This window comes from Xiphophorus maculatus, chromosome 10 (assembly GCF_002775205.1).
Source record: "Xiphophorus maculatus strain JP 163 A chromosome 10, X_maculatus-5.0-male, whole genome shotgun sequence".
NCBI lineage: Eukaryota > Metazoa > Chordata > Actinopteri > Cyprinodontiformes > Poeciliidae > Xiphophorus > Xiphophorus maculatus.
The window spans coordinates 25,175,909-25,196,427 of record NC_036452.1 but is presented as its reverse complement, the minus strand read 5'-3'; the positions used below and the strand labels follow the sequence as shown (position 1 = coordinate 25,196,427).

The 20,519-nt window shown below is 41.3% G+C and overlaps 1 protein-coding gene across 8 annotated transcripts; it reads left to right on the top strand.

The window, feature by feature from the left end:
* Positions 1-1,027: 1,027 nt before the first annotated feature.
* galk1 (galactokinase 1) lies at positions 1,028-19,884 on the top strand. Of its 8 annotated transcripts, none has more exons than XR_002753389.1 (9): positions 1,028-1,312; positions 1,420-1,609; positions 4,948-5,067; positions 10,868-11,003; positions 11,116-11,297; positions 12,764-12,914; positions 12,979-13,141; positions 17,854-17,995; positions 18,621-19,884. XR_002753389.1 is itself a non-coding variant. In XM_023340805.1 (8 exons), the coding sequence occupies exons 1-8, from the start codon at positions 1,148-1,150 to the stop codon at positions 17,896-17,898; spliced, it is 1,152 nt and encodes a 383-aa protein (XP_023196573.1). In that variant the 5' UTR covers positions 1,028-1,147; the 3' UTR covers positions 17,899-19,884. The 8 variants fall into 8 exon arrangements, 2 of the variants coding, with proteins under 2 accessions (XP_023196573.1, XP_023196572.1); XR_002753388.1 differs by having other exon boundaries at positions 18,587-19,884; XR_002753385.1 differs by having other exon boundaries at positions 18,253-19,884.
* The last annotated feature ends 635 nt before the right edge of the window (positions 19,885-20,519 follow it).

Below are 20,519 nucleotides of genomic sequence, written 5' to 3'. Positions count from 1 at the left end.
TGGCCACCTGTATTATTTTTTTCTGATACAACTATACATTAAATAAGCAAATCATTGATTATTTAATAATCAAACCATAACAGTCTACTAAAACCACAATAAAACACTTAATCGTGGCTAAAGGACCAAATGTATCAGGTTTGAATACACCTTAAGTTGCAAGATAATACAGTAGACATAGTATTTATTGCTCATGGACTAGTATTATACTTACATGAAGAATTAATAAAAATTTAGATGTTATACAAAGGAACTTTTAGAACTTCTAAACACTTTAAGTTGGACAGCAGATACAACACTGACAAATGTTTCAGTCTGCTTAGATTTTAGTAAATCTGTAATTTTTCATTTGCTTTAAGATACAAGACAGTGTGATTTGTTTGATACAATTTCAGTTAATTTTCAGAATAAAAAGGGAAGGATCAAGACTAAATTTTTGTGGCTGGAAGTTACTTGTCAGACAGCTTTTGTAAAAAGGAGCCACAACGAGAAATACTGAAGGCATAAAAAAATCTATTAAGTGTAATTAAGATAAATAGCAGAAACAAACAAACAAAAAAATAAACAGATGAAACAGAAGATTGAAAGGGAGAAGCTCTAAAATGCAAAGGACAGTTAAAAATCTAAGGAGGAGAAATAGATAAAGATGGAAAGATGTCATATCAAAACTGAGATCTGGACCTACAGGGTTAAATAGCTCCTTGAAGAATAAGCATGATGCTACCAGCCGGGCATGTTTTTCTGGATCTGTTACTTATCAGCATTAAGAACACATAGACCTACAAATATTTATTCTGGAGCAGGACTTTGAGTGAATTGAGGCTGAAGAATTCAGGTTTGCCTTGTTTAAATTTTTGAAGAAATGGGGATCATTATAATTTGAGGTTAAAAAGCCGTTCTGATACAAGATCAAAATGTAATATTTAATAATACACGAAACCCCATCAATGTGAATTTGGGTTACAAGGTCGTTGAACTGTAAACTGTGCTGTGGCGTCATGTGACGTGTTTCAGCCAATCGCAGCTGCAGAGCAAGGAAGTGTGGCGCAGTTCAAAGTTCGTCTTTCCAATTACTGGTGGCAGAAAGCAGATGAGTAGTCACCATTAATATTTAAGGCTCAATTTTTAGCTACTTCTTTTTATATCAATGGTTTCTAATTTCCCTGACGTGTGGACGCTGTTGTCAGATGCTCGCCGCCGGTACGGTGAGCTGTTCGCGGAAGAACCTCCCCAAGCGGCGGCATGTGCTCCGGGCAGAGTCAATCTGATCGGGGAGCACACTGACTATAACCAGGGATTTGTTCTTCCAATGGTAAAACTGCGATTGTTGTCCTTCTTTATTGGTTGGATATGTTTACGTCAATGATACAACTTCAGACCCGGTAAATGCCTTAAATCTAACTTTTTGTGTTGAAACAGGCGCTTCCCTTTGTGACCGTGGTGGTTGGAGGTCCAACCTCTGGCCAGGAAGTTACCGTGGTAACCACAGCGGTGGACACTGATGAACCCCGGAGAGTTGACTTCACCTTGACAGGCGATGGATGCTCTCTGTCGCCAGGGTTACCTCGCTGGGCAAACTATGTGAAGGGTGTCATACAGCACTACAGGGGTAAACATACGATCTGGTGAAAATGGACGTAGAATACTGTTTCACTTCCTGTATTTTATTAAATTACACGTAATATTAACATGCTGTTAAAAAAAGTTATACAGCCTGTTTAGCACTTCTTTCAACATACATTTTTTTCTGAATAAAACCGTAGGTCTGATGTTGAAGTTAGAAAATTTGTTTTTATTGGGGCCTGCCCATAGCAATGCATAGGGATGTAATCCCTATGCATTGCATGGCAGGCACCTATTGTTCTACACCTCAAAATAACTGCCGCTTCCTACTACCGTTAATGCGGCTCGTACCGCTGCATGCCCCCTCACAATATATATATCAAAACGTGAGGCTCAATCCCGTGAGGGGAGCTATTACTTTTGTTGGCATTTCGAGTAACTGTGGCGACATAATTAACAAAAAACGAGCCAAATTTAACTCAAAACAAAAGTCTAACTGACACAAAACAGTGTCAGTTAGACTCAAAATAGACATAGAATTTAGTCTGCCTCTCTGAACTGCTCTTTAGAACTACAATGACTGAAGGTTAGAACTACAACATGGCGGACACTGAGTGCCTACAAAAGAGGTCTGAGCTGAATGTCAGAACTACAACATGGTGGAACTGTCAGTTACTACAGAGGAGGACTGAGCTGGCCTTTAGAACTACTTGTGTTTTGGGCATTATATAACTGATTTTACCCAACCATTGTTACACATGATATTAGTTTAGCTCTTTGAAATGAAGCATACTGAAAATTTCAAAATAAAAGCCTTGAATATTTTTACATCAGATAATTGCTCTTTTTGGCTTTATGTGACTTTTTTTATCCAAAGCACTGTTACACATGGGATTAGTGTGGCAATTTAAAATTAAGCTTAATAAAAATTTCAAAATAAAAGCCTTGAATATTTTTACATCATTTAGTTGCTCTTTTTGGCTTTATGTGACTTTTTCATCCAAAGCACTGTTACACATGATATTAGTTTGGCCCTTTGAAATGAAGCATACTGAAAATTTCAAAATAAAAGCCTTGAATATTTTTACATCAGATAATTGCTCTTTTTGGCTTTATGTGACTTTTTTATCCAAAGCACTGTTACACATGGGATTAGTGTGGCAATTTAAAATTAAGCTTAACAAAAATTTCAAAATAAAAGCCTTGACAATTTTTACATCAGATAATTGCTCTTTTGAGCATTATATAACTGATTTAACCCAGCAATTGTTACACATGGGATTAGTTTGGCACTTTGAAATGAAGCTTAACAAAAATTTCAAAATAAAAGCCTTGAGAAGTTTTACATTAGGTAATTGCTCTTTTGAGCAATAAATAACTGATTTAACCCAATGACTATTAGACATGGGATTAGTTTGGACCTTTGAGATTAAGCTTAACAAAAATTTCAAAATAAAAGCCTCATCATGCCCCTGAGGTTAGTGCACCGCCGCAGGCGGTGCAATAATATTATTCTGCATTATCTTTTTCTCTCAGGTTAGGGAACTGCCTTGCGCAGCAAGGCAGTTCATTAGCATTAGCATTTTAGCTTAAATAAGCTATTAGCTATTTATTTGACTTATTAGCCATGTTTTTTCTACTTCTTGGAGTAAGTCCATTATAGAGAACATCCTAGTGATATCCCACATGCTAGTGACAGCAATCATGCTAACATTAGCATTTTTGCTAATTTTAGCTGATACACTTACTTTATCATACTGAATGGTGCAAGTGAATGTTAGTCAACAGTCTTGTCAATCTCCTCATACTATTGCAGCTTTCTCTAGCATTGATGCTAATTTCTAGCATCAGAACGCTGGGTCCAAACCGACGGGCACACTGTGGCAGGCCCTGGTTAAATTTCTTCAGGAATTTTCTAGTTCTTTTTGTTATTGTCCTCATAATAGCGGTATAAAACCATCCTCGCCTTAAAACAGAGATGGTTCGGCAGCAGAAAAAACTTTTGACTTTAATTTTATCAGGCTGTCCTAGTGCTGGACTAAATGCCGGGTTGGCTACAGGCAGCCTGAATCGGTCCCATCGCTGTGGGTTATAATCAGATATCATGATATAAAGAAACGGTACAGCATCTGTTACCGCAATACACCTCAAAGCTCCGGTACTGCCTGGGGTTCACACCACTGCTGACGGGATCTGGGCTGGAGGTGAGCGATTGTGAATAAAAGTTACTGCAGAACCTCAACTGCTAAAGGAAGATTTGGCCCATTGCATTTGGTGCTCACAAAAAATCATTTTCACTAATATATTAGTGAAATTACTGTACCAACAATTTGGCATGTTTCGCTTTATGCAGTGGTCCACAGTTAAATCAATCAAGATATCTCAAAACCAGGGGCGGCCTGACCTATGGAGATACCAGGGGATTCCCTTGTGGGCCGCTCCATTAGTGGGTTGGTGGCCGGTGGACTGTCCACACAGCTCCAGCGTGCAGCTCTATGCCAAAGTGCACAGCACGCAGCACCATCTTGTTTTATGTCGCCACAATGACTCAAGCCGCGTCATTTCAAATGCCTTATGTACCTAGCTTCTTTCCCTCAAAGGTCTTAGCATGGCCCTTCTCTTCAGAACTCGTCAGGGTTTTCTGTGGGTCTGGACACTGAGCCGGTGAAATCAACTTATCCCTGCTGTAAGCAATGTGGTCAAATTGTTGTGTCCCCAATATGGTAAAAGAAAAAAAAGTCGGAAAATGCAAAGTAAAAAGAGGAGTAGTCGCAACAGGCTGCATATCGGCACATATGCTCTATAAAATCTTGATCTTTTGACTGAGGAAGCTTGACCGTCATCTTGAACTTCTTCCATTTTCTTATACCCGCACCAACAGTTACTGCCTTCTCACCAAGTTGCATGCCTATTGTCCTGTAGACCATCCCAGCCTTGTGCAGGTCTACTGTTATACCCCTGATGTCCTTACACAACTTTCTGGTCTTGGCCATTGTAGAGAGGTTGGAGTTTGTTTGAGTGTGTTACCAGATGTCTTTTATATAACAAATTTAATCAGGTGCAGTTAATACAGGTAATGAGTGGAGAACAGGATGGCTTATTAAAGAATAATAGGCCTGTGAGAGCCAGAATATAGTTAGTAGTGTATCAAATACTTATGTTCAGCAATAAAATGCAAATTAATTTCTTAAAAATCATACAAAGTGATTTCCTGATCAAATGTCTTCAAATAGAATCTGCATTATGTGGGATTTTTTCATGAAGACAGTAATATTAACTCAAGCAGGGACAGATTTACATCCGATCTTTCAGGATGTCATAACTGTTATCTTGTCTAGCACCACAGCTGAAATATGCACTACCTTTGGGTTTTATTTGCTGCAGCTCCTGGTCTCCCAAATTTCAGAGCAGTGGTAGTTAGCAGTGTCCCGCTGGGTGGAGGACTGTCTAGCTCTGCCTCTCTGGAGGTGGCCTTCTACACCTTCCTGCAGCAGCTCAAACCAGGTGAGTCCAAGTATAGCTCCAGCCAATTTACAGCCCAATCTTAGATATTCAGCACAAAACTTTACTAAGACACACTTCCAATGGCTTATACGTTGGTGCAAGTGCACACTATGTTGATAATGAAACTGTAATACAAAATGCAAGCGACTGAACATCATTTGTCATTCTATGAGTAATTATGTATGTTAGATTCTGGCAGTTCTGGTGAGACTAACATACATATTTTGCTTTGGAGCATGTGGAATGGTCAAGGAACTTAAATCACAATCGTAAATTTAGCCTTAAATATGTTCATACTCTCAATACGAGTAAATGTCTTATGTGTCAATCACAATATTTTCATACCATCAACAATTCCCTGACATCCTTCTGCCTGGATAGATGTCAGAGAATTGTTGATGACTTAAGTTAGTTTGTAGAATATATTTCAATTAGTTGGTTTTCTGGCACAGACCTGGAATTTTTTTGTAGTTAAAATTTTATTGATTTTCTGGATACAATCACACAAACCTCCCCCTCTTTCATCCCCAGGGCACAAACAAACATTTCATGTTACAGTCTTCTCAGATAGCAAGCATTGACCATAATTCAATGTTGAATTATGGTCAAAAGGTTGATTTTTAGTTAAGGTAAAAATTGTCATCCAGTTCTAGCCAATTATTGAAAAGATATCACTGAATCAATGTTGTTTTGTGGTCGAATTCTAATGATTGAAATGACAACATCTGATCCAGTGTTTTTTCACCCTGGTCCTCAAGGCAAACTAACTTGCAGGTTTTAGATGTTCCTCTGCTTAAACACATCCCATTCAGATGATTGCAATTCAGTAAAACCCTGTTAATCAGTCATCAATTGAAATTATGTGTACTGAAGCAGGGGAATGCCTAAAACATGCCAGGCAGTGTGCCTTGAGGACCAGTGTTGAAAAACACTGAATCAATTTATGCTGTTTGTCACATCCCTTCCCCTCTTTCCACTCCCTTAAATAAAATGCAATATTAATGCCATGTTGTCATTTTTTAAGTTTGTGTACACACATTTTTGAAAATATGGTAATGTAAGATAACTTTGAACAACATAATACCCATCGTCTGCCAACAAAATTGTGAAGAAACTTTTAATGGTATGTTATGATGTAACATAAAAACAAAAATGATTAATGAACAAAAAATATACATGAATCAATATTGATTCATTAACTTTGATTTAATATAAAATCAACACAAATGTCCATGTAGATCAGGGTTGGGTAATCCTGGTCCTCGAGTGCCGGTGTCCTGCAACTCTTAGATATCTCCCTGGTCCAACACATTTGAATCCAACAACTGAATCACCTCCTAAGTGCAGTCAAGTTCTCCAAAGTCCTGCTAATGACCTCATTATTTGACTCAGGTGTGTTGAAGTAGAGACACATCTAAAAGTTGCAGGAGACCGGCCCTCGAGGCCTGGAGTTGCTCACCCCTGATGTAGATCCACATTCAGATGATAATTAAATCAACATTGATTCATTGTCAGTAGTGATGGGTAAATGAGGCGTCATGAAGCGTTTTGACCCATAGCAAAACTGTATTGCTATGGGTCTGGCAACATAGTTGACAGACTGATTTGATGTAGTCTATACAATAAGATTTAAGTAATTGTATTTTATTGTATATTATATATTGTATTATGTCATATCTTCAGTTAAATTAAAAATATATTTGATATTCTTTGATACAGTTAATAAATAATGTGAACATGTACCAAGTGACGAAAATTTAAGTGAATGTGTTTGGAATGAGGATGCTTGTGGACTGATTTTTTTCCCCCCACAAATTTTCATTTAAAAAAATACGTTTTTCCAACATTTTGAAATTTAGTCTGTTGCGCTTTTTTAAGTGAACGAAGTTTTGACACAACTTCTCCTGCTGTAGAAAAAAATTAAGTAAACAATACATTTATATGAAATAATTTATGAAAAGCAACTGAATAATTTGTAGAATGGCTGTATACCTGAGTTTTCCTAGGTGTATCTGGGACTTCATTCTGATGCCTGGCCCTATAATGCCTCAGCATTGAGGAGGTGGATTTATTTAAATAAGACAGCTCTGTCAAACATATGCAACACTTAACCTGCAGAACATAACACGACAGTAAACTAAGAGTCAATTTTAGCTGAATTTGGATTCAGATAGATCAAGTAGAAACTGAAAAGAACCGGATGAAACAACAACGAAGTGATAACCAATGCCTTATTTTCTGATGTAAGATCAAAATGGTCCCAAACTACGAAACCTTTCGTTTGCCTTGAAGCTGCACCACAGTTAACGCTACCTGAGTGAAGTTGGCCCCCCCACCTTCTTCAAATCAGACAAAATTGGTGTCAAACGTTTGTGCTGGTTTGTGCAGCAAAAATTTTCGTTTGTGCCGTTATCATTTTAAAGATATAAAGAAATGTTTTTAGAGGTCATCAAAGGTCAACCAGCCCCCCCACCTTCTTCAAATCAGACGAAATGGGTGTCAATTAACTCAGCTACGTTTGTGCTGGTTTGTGCAGCAAAGATTTTCGTTTGTGCTGCTTCGGTTTTGAAGATATTAAGGAAAAGGTAAAGGTCAACCAGCCCCCCCACTTTTATTAAATCAGACAAAATTGGTGTCAAACGTTTGTGCTACGTTTGTGCTGGTTTGTGCAGGAAAAATTTTTGTTTGTGCTGCTATCATTTTAAAGATATAAAGAAATGTTTTTAGAGGTCATCAAAGGTCAACCAGCCCCCCCACCTTCTTCAAATCAGACGAAATGGGTGTCAATTAACTCGGCTACGTTTGTGCTGGTTTGTGCAGCAAAGATTTTCATTTGTGCTCCTATCATTCTAAAGATATAAAGAAATATGTTCTCCAGGGGTATTTAAAATATATATATATATATTAAATATTTTATGTTTTTGTATAGCAAAAATTGTAATTTGTACTGCTATCATTTTGTAAGTTGCTAACAAATATGAATACTTTAATTTTAACCTGGAAGAAATTCAATTCAAACTTGGTCTTATTTCGAATGAACAGGTTTCTACAATGCCTCCCAAAACAATCTTGGTGACCTGTATCTTAGCTTCTGATCACTAGAGGGTGCTATTAGACAAACTGTACTTTTTAAATACAAAAAATAAGAAAATAACCAAACATGTGCTTGGCATGTACTCAGCCCTTTTGAGGTCAATGTTATGATCGACAGCAACACTTCTCTTTGCTACACAAACGTAGCCGAGTTGATTGCCCCCCATTTCGTCTCATTTGAAGACGGTCGGGGGGCTGGTTGACCTCTGATGACCCCTAGAACTCTTTTTTAAATATCTTTAAAATGATAGCTGCACAAATGAAAATCTTTGCTGCACAAACCAGCACAAACGTAGCACAAACGTTTGACACCAATTTTGTCTGATTTAATAAAAGTGGGGGGGCTGGTTGACCTTTTGACCTTTACCTTTTCCTTAATATCTTCAAAACCGAAGCAGCACAAACATAAATCTTTGCTGCACAAACCAGCACAAACGTAGCTGAGTTAATTGACACCCATTTCGTCTGATTTGAAGAAGGTGGGGGGGCTGGTTGACCTTTGATAACCTCTAAAAACATTTCTTTATATCTTTAAAATGATAACGGCACAAACGAAAATTTTTGCTGCACAAACGTAGCACAAACGTTTGACACCAATTTTGTCTGATTTGAAGAAGGTGGGGGGGCCAACTTCACTCAGGTGTTGAACCTGTACCGTAAAAGATCAAGAATTCTTTTGGCAAATGCATCTCGTTGACAGATTCGCTTCCTTATAAACACAGATTGGCGCGCCAATGTCATTTCGAAACAGTTCTTGTATCGGTCACGTGACTTACTGAAAGCGATACGCGCACCGACACAGGGTTTGTCTAAGTTCTTGACGCATGCGCCGACGCATCGGTGTTGCCGGACCCATCACTGATTGTCAGTTATGGTTTAAACCCTAACATTGATTCAACATGTAATTGACCAACCACTTTCAATATCATTTCAATATCAATGTGGATTCAATGCTTCTACCTAACGTTGTTTCAACATTAGGCAGAAACATACACTGCTCAAAAAAATAAAGGGAACACTTAAACAACACAATATAACTCCAAGTAAATCAAACTTCTGTGAAATCAAACTGTCCACTTAGGAAGCAACACTGATTGACAATCAATTTTACCTGCTGTTGTGTAAATGGAATAGACAACAGGTGGAAATTATTGGCAATTAGCAAGACACACTCAATAAAGGAGTGGTTCTGCAGTTGGGACCACAGACCACTTCTCAGTTCCTATGCTCTCTGGCTGATGTTTTGGTCAGTTTTGAATGTTGGTGGTGCTTTCACACTCGTGGTAGCATGAGACGGACTCCACAAACCACACAAGTGGCTCAGGTAGTGCAGCTCATCCAGGATGGCACATCAATGCGAGCTGTGGCAAGAAGGTTTGCTGTGTCTGTCAGCGTAGTGTCCAGAGGCTGGAGGCGCTACCAGGAGACAGGCCAGTACATCAGGAGATGTGGAGGAGGCCGTAGGAGAGCAACAACCCAGCAGCAGGACCGCTACCTCCGCCTTTGTACAAGAAGGAACAGGAGGAGCACTGCCAGAGCCCTGCAAAATGACCTCCAGCAGGCCACAAATGTGCATGTGTCTGCACAAACGGTTAGAAACCGACTCCATGAGGATGGTATGAGGGCCCGACGTCCACAGATGGGGGTTGTGCTCACAGCCCAACACCGTGCAGGACGCTTGGCATTTGCCAGAGAACACCAGGATTGGCAAATTCGCCACTGGCGCCTTGTGCTCTTCACAGATGAAAGCAGGTTCACACTGAGCACATGTGACAGACGTGACAGAGTCTGGAGACACCGTGGAGAGCGGTCTGCTGCCTGCAACATCCTTCAGCATGACCGGTTTGGCAGTGGGTCAGTAATGGTGTGGGGTGGCATTTCTTTGGAGGGCCGCACAGCCCTCCATGTGCTCACCAGAGGTAGCCTCACTGCCATTAGATACCGAGATGAGATCCTCAGACCCCTTGTGAGCTAGTGCTCACAAGGGGCACTAGCTCACAATGCTATGCTATGCTAGTGCGGTTGGCCCTGGGTTCCTCCTAATGCAGGACAATGCTAGACCTCATGTGGCTGGAGTGTGTCAGCAGTTCCTGCAAGATGAAGGCATTGAAGCTATGGACCGGCCAGCCCGTTCCCCAGACCTGAATCCGATTGAGCACATCTGGGACATCATGTCTCGCTCCATCCACCAACCACAGACTGTCCAGGAGTTGCACCACAGACTGTCCAGGAGTTGGCGGATGCTTAATCCAGGTCTGGGAGGAGATCCCTCAGGAGACCGTCCACCACCTCATCAGGAGCATGCCCAGGCGTTGTAGGGAGGTCATACAGGCACGTGGAGGCCACACACAATACTGAGCCTCATTTTGACTTGTTTTAAGGACATTACATTAAAGTTGGATCAGCGTGTAGTGTTATTTCACTTTAATTTTGTGTGTGGCTCCAAATCCAGGCTTCCATTGGTTAATAAATTTGATTTCCATTGATAATTTTTGTGTGATTTTGTTGTCAGCACATTCAACTTTGTACAGAACAAAGTATTCAATGAGAATATTTCTTTCATTCAGATCTAGGATGTGTTATTTGAGTGTTCCCTTTATTTTTTTGAGCAGTGTATTTCTGCCTAAAGAAATATGGCACAAATATGTTTCTGGTATATATTTTTTTTTTGGTATGTGTTTCCCTGTTCTTTCCTGCTCTCCCACAGATGATGGAGAGAAACTGGAAAAAGTGCTGGCATGTCAGCAGGCTGAGCACACCCATGCTGGTGTACCATGTGGTATTATGGACCAATTTGTGTCTGTTTTTGCCAGGGAGGGACAGGCTTTACTCATTGACTGCAGGTAAAGGGAAACATCCAGGTGGAGGACATCAATCATTCTTCAATTTCATTATCTCTATGAAACAGAAAACAAATCTTTGTCATAAGTCATATTTGTTTTTGTTCTGAATCAGGTCTCTAGAAGCCACCTCAGTCCCTCTGGCAGATCCAGGCTTGGTCATCCTCATTACCAACTCTAACGTAAAGCACTCACTGACTGGCAGTGAGTACCCAACAAGACGCAGACATTGTGAACAGGCTGCCTCTGTACTGGGAAAAGACAGTCTGAGAGATGTTACAATAAAAGAACTAGAAGGTATGGAGTGGTTCGGTATGTAAGTGCCTGTTAGTTTAAAAAAAAAATCTAAAACCATTTGCAGTCACATGCTTCAGATTTGTAATGTCTTACTCAATTTTTATATGCAAGAAAATATTACTTTGTATATTTTTATGGTTTGGATTTTTCCCAGTGAGGTATTTATTTCACAATAAAGGTCAACTGTGGAATTTTAATTGAAAGTTGCTAACAACTTTAGTGACACGCAAACTCAAAATTTAAGGCCGAGACAGATTACTTTTGAAGAATATAATTGTAAGGTTTTATTGATAGCTGTCCATTGCACTAAATTGCAGTTGAAATCAAACATTTAGTGTATCATAAAAACATAACTTATTTTTCCCTCATTTCCATGTTGTAAATGTCAAACTGAGATAATTTTTATCCTTTCTTGTCAAGTTTACATTCTCTAATAATTGTGGACAAACCAATGATATTTTCTTTGCATGGAGGCTGATTGGAGATGCACCTATGAATGTATTTTAAGAGTGAGAAAGCTCAGATGTTTTTTTATGACAACTTTCTACAGGTCCTCATATATTGAGGACCTATAGGCAATTATACAACAGCAGGAAGATTAAATCTCCAAAGTTTGTACAACAAATCTGCTATGACACTGCTGTCATAGCAGTGTGGCAGAATTGCTTTTTGATTACTAATACACTTCAGCTGGTGCCATAACTTTCCATGTCTGTTTTTCCTGGGTGGAATGCTTTTTCCTTGTGCCATTCCATATTAGTAAAGTTTTTGATTTACATTTGTGGACTGGATAGTAATAATTGCATGTCATTAGCAACTTTAGAAATACATGTACTTAGATAAACTGGTGATTTGTTCAATATATACAGTATTCCACCTACTGTGTAATTTTGCATAAACGGCATTTTCTCAACAAAATGTTAAGTCATATTCCAATAGATCTATATTGTGAGCATTTTCTTTCTTTGTCCTGGGAAATGGTGAAAGTCTTTAATAGTGACTGGAGCACAGCAGGTCCTAAAGCTAGTCAGTTAATGAATCATCTGGGTTAATCACTTGAATCTTCATACTGAATCAGCAATGAAGAGCTAGGGTGAAATGGAAAGTTAGATGACTTTCTCAATACATGGCAGGCTTAGATCATTCTCTTGATTTGGTCTCTTACTCAAGTCAAGGATTCACCAGAAATACTGCTGACTCACTCACTGTGAGGTGGATGATAAATCAGATACAGAAACCATGAGTCATCAGGAACAGAAGTGGAAAAAAGAATGTTTGTTTTACTACAAACAATGGGGAAAGGGGACTCATCTGATTTTTTACAACCTACAAGCACACAAACTTGTTTTCATTACCTAATTTAACCCTTCTCTTTAAAATAGTTATTTATTTTTACTCATGGTTCTCTGAAGACCAATCATTTAGTCAAATTCCTTTCATATTTCCACCACCCCCCCACATTTCAGAGGCCAAGGACAAGCTGGATGATGTAACTTATCGAAGAGCTCGTCATGTTATTGAGGAAATACAGAGGACTGTCCAAGCTGCTGAAGCCCTAAAGAAAGGGTCCTACAAGGAATTTGGCCAGCTCATGGTGGAAAGTCACAATTCCCTGAGGTAAAGGTAAATATGATTGTGAACAGAAATCACGATGCGCTCAGTAATATGATCTGCTTGTCAGGGACCTGTATGAGGTGAGCTGCAAAGAACTGGATGAACTGGTTTCTGCCGCCATGGAGGTAGAGGGGGTCTTCGGCAGTAGAATGACTGGTGGAGGGTTCGGGGGATGCACCGTGACTTTGCTACAGGCACATGCCATTGACATGGCCATACTACACATCCAGGTAAAAACAAGACCCTTTCAGATGAAGTTATTTCAGTATAAGCTGCAGGGAGTTTCACTTGTTGGTCTGTGACTGGTTCTCTTTTTATGTATAACTGTTTGCTCTTAGGTGCAAACAACAAGTAGATGTTAACTTTGAATGGATGTTAATCTTTTACAAAGTTAGATTATCTTTTTTCTAGTCTTAAATTTTTAAAGCCAAACAAACATGAAATAGTGGATTTTTTTTAAGGTCATATCTGTATCAGCCATTATGGAATAAAGAACTTCCAGGATATCTTCTTCACAAGACTGAAATCAAATGTTTTCAGTTAGGCTTTCTTCAGATCTACTGCAATACAGCTTCAAAGGAAGTTGTTGGTGGTACACCACACAGACAGTTGTTCTACCTTCACTCTGTATGTGGCCCCACTGCCATGGTATCATCACCAAACTTTATGATGGTATTGTTTGGGTAGGTTGGGTGATATTGAATGGGATGATGAAAACAATTCTTTCAGAGCGGGTCTCAAGTCCCTAACAGACTACTTGACAAAGTTCTTTGAAGAAAATATTGAACTAAGGAAACCATGTTGGACTTCCAAGCACGCAGAACTTTGATTTTCTGGAATTCCAGACTGTCCACTCAAAGATTCCCTGTAGTCGTAGCTCCTAATCATGACCAAGTTATCGATAGATCGATAGATATTGGTAGATAGATAGATATTTCTGATGTTCATATTTGTTACCCTTGTGAAAAAGGTCTTGACCTCAATGGGTTTTCAAAGGATTAATAATAATTAGAAAGAACAGCGAATAAAGGGCTAAGACAAATAGGTTGTTCCATGATTATTCCCGTAACTGTCACAACTTTTTTCAATTGACTTTTGACTCCTGTTTATGATCTTACTGTGCATTTTTTCTTACAATAGGAAAAATACAGTGGAACTCCAACTTTCTACGTTACAACTCCGTCAGAAGGATCAAGGGCTCTCAGTCTGATTTGACCTCACTTCTTATTTCTGCTGTTTGAGAATCTACATTTTCTGCACACACTAAAAGGCATCTGGAATCATCCCAGTAACATGAAAACAATCTACCATGAAAACTTTTTACCACAATGATGCATTGCTTTGTCATATGCTAGATAAAAATTGCACAGTTTTTAGTTTATGACATGTAAAGGTACCAAGTAATTGTACTTTTATACTTCAAAATAAATCATACTTTTAGATACAGTGATTTTCTTTGATTTTTTTTTTAAATAAAATGTTTATCTAAACTGTTCAAGATGTTATCAAATGTAGGTGTGTTGTTGTGTGCACCCTCATTATCTTCAATACCCCTGAATAAGATGGATGTTGCGGAAAATGCTCTCCAAAATATGGTTATATTTCACAAGAAAGACATTTCTAAACTGAAGGCCAAGCTAGCGGACAATAGGAGGCTATACAAGCCATCGATTCCCACTGTAATCATGGGGAATGTGAACTCGCTGCCGAACAAGATCGATGAGCTGTCTGCACTGAACAACCAGCGGATCTACAGAGAGAGCAGCTTGTTCATCTTTACAGAGACATGGCTAAACCACCTCGTGCTGGATGCTAACGTGGACCTGCCAGGATTCACCGCTGTGAGGGCTGATAGGGACACGAAAGCGAGTGGTAAAAGAAAAGGTGGGGGACTCATCATGTATGTGAACAACCGATGGTGTAACCCAGGACATATCACTGTAAAGACTGTTTGGTGTTGCTGGGACCTCGAGCTATTAGCCGTTAGCCTGCGGCCATACTACCTGCCGAGGGAGTTTAGTCACGTGATCTCCATCTGCATTTACATCCCACCGAGAGCGGACTCTACCACTGCATGTGAAAAAATCCACTCTGTCACAGCAAGGCTACAGACACAACATCCTGACGCTTTTATTATAATTTCTGGGGACTTCAATCATGTGACTTTGGCCACTTTCCACCAAGCTGTTGACTATCACACTAGGAATAACAGGACAATCGACCTCCTGTATGCCAATGTGAGGGATGCATACAGAGCAACACCCCTGCCCCCACTAGGGAAGTAAGATCACAACCTTGTTCACTTACAGCCACTGTACACCCCCCTGGTCCAAAAGCAGCCTATAACATCCCGCTCCATCAGGAGGTGGTCCCCTGAGATGGAGAGTGCTCTGAGAGACTGTTATAACACCACGGACTGGGATGCACTGTTCAGCCCGCATAGCAAGGACATAGAGGGGCTGACACACTGCCTGACGGACTATCTGAACTTCTGTGCAGATGTGGTATCCCCTGCCAAGACTGTCCGCTGTTACCCTAATAACAAGCCATGGGTAACGCGGGAAGTCAAAACTGTCCTCAATAAGAAGAAGGCTGCCTTCAGGAGAGGAGACAGGGAGGCCATGAAGGCAGCACAGCAGGAGGTGAAACAGTGTGTGAGGGAAGCAAAAGACAGTTACAGGAGAAAGGTGGAGCAGAAGCTGAGAGAGAACAACATGAAGGAGGTCTGGGAAGGTGTGAGGACCATCACTGGCCTCAACACAAAGACCAGAGTCGTTGGGGGAACAATGGAGAGGGCAAACGAACTGAACAACAGGTTCAACCAGTCCATGGTCCCCCAACCCCCTCTCTCACTGCAGCCACCCCTGCTCCTTACCACACACCTCCCCCCAGACAACACTACACTGACAACCCCCCCACACACCTCAGCACAACCCCCGCCCCACTTCACCACAGACCAGGTCAGAGAACAGCTGAGGAAGCTCAAGCCCAGGAAAGCAGCAGGGCCGGACCAGGTGTGTCCAAGGCTGCTGAAGACCTGCGCTACTGAACTGGGAGAGCCACTACAGCGGATCTTCAACCTCAGCCTGCAGCTAAGGGAAGTGCCCACCCTCTGGAAGACATCCTGCATCGTCCCAGTGCCCAAGAAGAACAGGCCCAGCGAGCTGAATGACTTTCGGCCCGTGGCACTTACTTCACACCTGATGAAGACGTTGGAGCGGCTTTTCCTCGGCCTCCTCAGACCCCAGGTGGAACATGCCCAGGATCTCCTGCAATTTGCCTACCAGTCAGATGTTGGTGTGGAGGATGCCATCCTCTACCTGCTGCACCGGGCCCACTCCTACCTGGATAAGGGCAGCGGCACGGTGAGGATCCTTTTTTGGACTTCTCCAGTGCCTTTAATACAATCCAGCCCCTTCTGCTCCAGGATAAACTAAACAGCATGGGAGTAGACCCGCACCTGGTCACCTGGATCCATAGTTACCTCACCAACAGGCCGCAGTATGTCAGGCTGAAGGACACCGTGTCTGACACTGTGGTCAGCAACACAGGAGCCCCCCAGGGCACTGTGCTGGCCCCTCTTATCTTCACCCTGTACTCCTCTGACTTCCACTACAACTCGGAGCTGTGTCACATACAGAAGTATGCTGATGACACAGTCATAGTCGGATGTATCAGGGACGACAGAGAGGAGGAGTATCGCTGTCTGGTGAGGGACTTTGCTCTCTGGTGCCACACAAACCACCTGGAACTCAACACCGCTAAGACGAAGGAGCTGGTTATAGACTTTGGGAGGTCCAGACCAAAGCCGAGACCAGTCGCATTAGAGGGAACTGAGGTTGAGGTCGTGGACTCCTACAAATACCTCGAGCTGTGGCTGGACAGTAAACTGGATTGGTCAAAACACACTAGCCACCTGTATGGGAAAGTGCAGAGCAGGATGTACTTCCAGAGGAGACTGCGGTCCTTTAACATCTGCAGCAAACTGCTCTGGATGTTCTACCAGTCTGTGATTGCCAGTGTCCTCTTCTACACCGTGGTGTGCTGGGGAGGCAGCATATCCAAGAAGGACACGTCCAGACTGGACAAACTGACCAGGCGTGCCGGCTCTGTGGTCGGCATGAAGCTGGACTCTCTGGTGACGGTGGCAGAGGTGAGGACACTGAACAAACTGCTGGACATCATGAACGATAGCAGCCACCCTCTACACGCCGTCATCAGCAGCCAGAGGAGCCTGTTCAGTGACAGATTGCTGCTTCCCAAGTGCCGGACCAATAGATTTAAGAACTCTTTTGTCCCCCATGCCTTCAGACTGTACAATTCCTCATTGGGGGGGGGGGGGGGGTGACACAGGACAGAGGGTGGAAGGAGTAGTGACCCCTTGTATTTTTCTCCATACTTATCAGGTCAAACCACATAGTGCAATACGATATCACTGGTCAATTTATCCGCCAAATTCTTATATTTTTTTGTGTTGTATTTATATTTACTTATATTTTTATATTCTATATTCTTATTCCTTGTTTCTTGCATAATTTAAGGTTTTTCTTGCATAATTTAAGGTTTTTCTTGCATAATTTAAGGTTTTGGTTACTCACATTTGGTGTGTACCTTAGTATTTAATTTGTATTTTGTATTCTTTTGCACTTTTGCTTACTGTGTGTTATCTTTGTTTTTTGCCTGGGAGCTGCTGGTAACTTCAATTTCCTGAGGGAGTCTTCCCAAAGGATCAATAAAGTACAAGTCTAAGTCTAAGTCTAGTCTTTTACAACCAAATAATGGTTGCACATGTTGCAACAGTTACTTGGTTGCAACAAGCTACAGTATGTGGCTTTTATATATATAAAAAACATGTTCTTTACATATTTATAAAACTATCTCTTTTTTGTGACAGTATGAGAGAGATAATGTGAAAAAAATTGAGCTTTTCTGTCTTCTGCAGAAAAGGGGGTCACAACAAAATGGCGGGTTGAGCAGCTGTGTTTAAGACAAACTACGGCTGTGCCATGGACATCTCCACTCAAAATAAAAGAGAATGGGACAACTTTGCACCCTCAGCGTCAAGCAAGAGAAAAGCGATTCAGGTTGGTTGAAGAGGAAGAAGCGGAGGAATACAGAGCTAAAACAGTCTCATAATTCACAAATGCACAGGACAAGATCCACAAATGCACAAGTCGAGATACATGCTTTTATCCAATGCCTTTTCTTTTTGCTACATCTTTTATCACTTAAAATAAGCTCACAAACTATTGCTATTGCTTCTACGTTGTCAGCCCTGTTTGTTTACTCTATATACACGTGTGATAAAGTAGGTTTTTACTGTATTTTCTGGAATCTGAAGGTTGGTCAGAGAAATCATTTTGTGTGAAGTGTGTTGCTCTTGCCGTGTGGCTCAACACCATATATCCCACGATCGAACATGAATTTTTGCCTGGTGAGTAAAAGTAAAAAACGCACTGGCTTTTAAAAATACTTAAGTAGTAAAAGTACTTGCTGAATGCATTACCTAATCGCTAATACAATATCAGTAAGTGTACCTATCGTATTTAATTTTAATACATCAGTAATGTGCCATTTTAATGAACACTGCCACAGATAAAGCATGTTGTTATTGTGTTTACTCTCTGTAACATAGTTTAGATTTAGATATGTGATTCTATGCATCATAATTTCAGGGATGGAAACATCTTGTCTCCTGTCCTAACATAGCATGAACTTCACTTTGAAAGAAATCCAACAGGAAGGGAATGGAAAGAAGGTGGGTGGGGGAGGACATGCAACAAAGGAGCCATGTAGCAGTGTTGTAGTCAAGACCACCTAACCTGAGACCAAGTCAAGACAAAAAGTATGTTTTTCAACATATTTCTTTTGCCATTTCTTGAATCAAATGATGTTAATATTTACTGTGAAAACATGTAAATATGCTCCCCGCACTACATGACACAATAAAATGAAGTGTACCTATCAAAATTGCTTCTCAAATTGATCTGAAAGATTCACATTCCCATAAAAACGCCTAGATATTAAATACTTAGAGCTGAAATTAATTTAACCAGTATCATTATCAATTCAAACTCTTCTTCATTCTGCTTTGCTTCCATCTCTGTGCCACAATCCGCAGAAGTCTCCTGCCACTCCTAATAAGATAACTCCCTGGGCAGTTGCCCTTGTCAGAAACCACCACTGTCTGCACCATTAAACATAGCAATTAAGACAATGCTATAATGGTAAACAAAGCTCAACTATGAACACAGTCCAAGGCGCAAGAAGTAACCCATGACTGTTCTCACCCTTGCTCCCGCTGCAATGTCTGCCACCATCACAGGTGACGAAAACAATCAAATAGCAATGAGCATGCTCTTGTTGGGTTCTGCAGGGGAGTGGTTTCTCTACATTTACAGGGTGGCAGGCTGACGGGATCCAGCTGGTGCTCATCATCACCAATCAGCAAAGGCCATAGGAGCGGCTTCCCTGAGGCAGACGCCAGATGGTTTTGCTTCAACAGTAGTACACTTTAGCTCTCTGTGCTGCATTTATTGTGTTTAACTTGTTTCTAATTCCTCTCCCATCTATTCCCTCCTCATAGTACCAACTCTGACCACTCTCTGGTGCTCACACTAACCTGAATTACCTGATCCTCACGGCTTCGCTATGCCTTGCCCCTGGATACCTCCATGACCACCAGCCAGCTGCTGCCTGTCCACCCTCAGTCTCCTGCTGGAACTCCTCCACCTGGAAACCTCACACTGTACCAACTGCTGGAAAACCCATGTACCCACCTCTGCTCATCCTAACCCTGAGACCATAAGCCATCACCAGGTTACACCATCATTCCCTTCAGTTGCTTCCCTGTTTAACCACTCACCTTTTCTCAGTTCCTCCTCTGGCCTGGTTCCTCCCTGCTGCTCCAGATCAACGCCCCTCCATTCTCTCTCCATTGCACTTAACTATTCAATAAATCTGTTAAACTGTGTTTGGTGTCTGTAGTTGTTGCTTGCCTTCGGGTCCTGGTAACCTCTCATCATTACAGAACCATCTGGCCAATCGGACTCTGCAGCACAACTATGGACCGCGCTGTCCAAACAGGGTGTCCTTCTGGGCAGGCATGATGCCACAATTAATGTCGTGTTGCATCAGCAGAATTCCATACTTCAGTATTTAGATCAAATGGCTAATCAAATCCAGACTTTACAGGACAGGTGTCCTCCAGCTAACCCCGCTACTGCTCCAGCTCCCGTTCCAACCCGGAGCGGGGAGTATACTCCCCCCTCCTCAACTTCAGCTGCTTCTGAGCCACCTCTGTCCCGTGACGTCATCACGCCCACTCCTGAACATTACTCAGATGAGCTAGAGAAAAGCAGGGGTTTCCCGCTTCAATGTGCGTTAGCCTTTTGCCGCTCCCCACGCTCATTTCTCGATGAGGCCAGCAAGATTTCTTTTATTGTTGGGTTACTAAGAGATCGAGCACTAAGATGGGCCGAGACCGTAGTTGGTGAAGAGAACCTCATATATTATTCCTAGGAGGAATTTATTGAGCTCTTCACACAAACATTTTGTCCCAAGCTTGGTGAAGAAGCTGCCTCAAAAAGAATCTGGAATTTAAGACAA

Coding starts and splice junctions, on each gene's coding strand:
- galk1 (XM_023340804.1), top strand. CDS start 1,148: ATGGTTTCTAATTTCCCTGACGTGTGGACGCTGTTGTCAGATGCTCGC. Junction 1,610..4,947: donor TGTCATACAGCACTACAGGG/GTAAACATACGA, acceptor TATTTGCTGCAG/CTCCTGGTCTCCCAAATTTC. Junction 11,004..11,115: donor GCTTTACTCATTGACTGCAG/GTAAAGGGAAAC, acceptor GTTCTGAATCAG/GTCTCTAGAAGCCACCTCAG.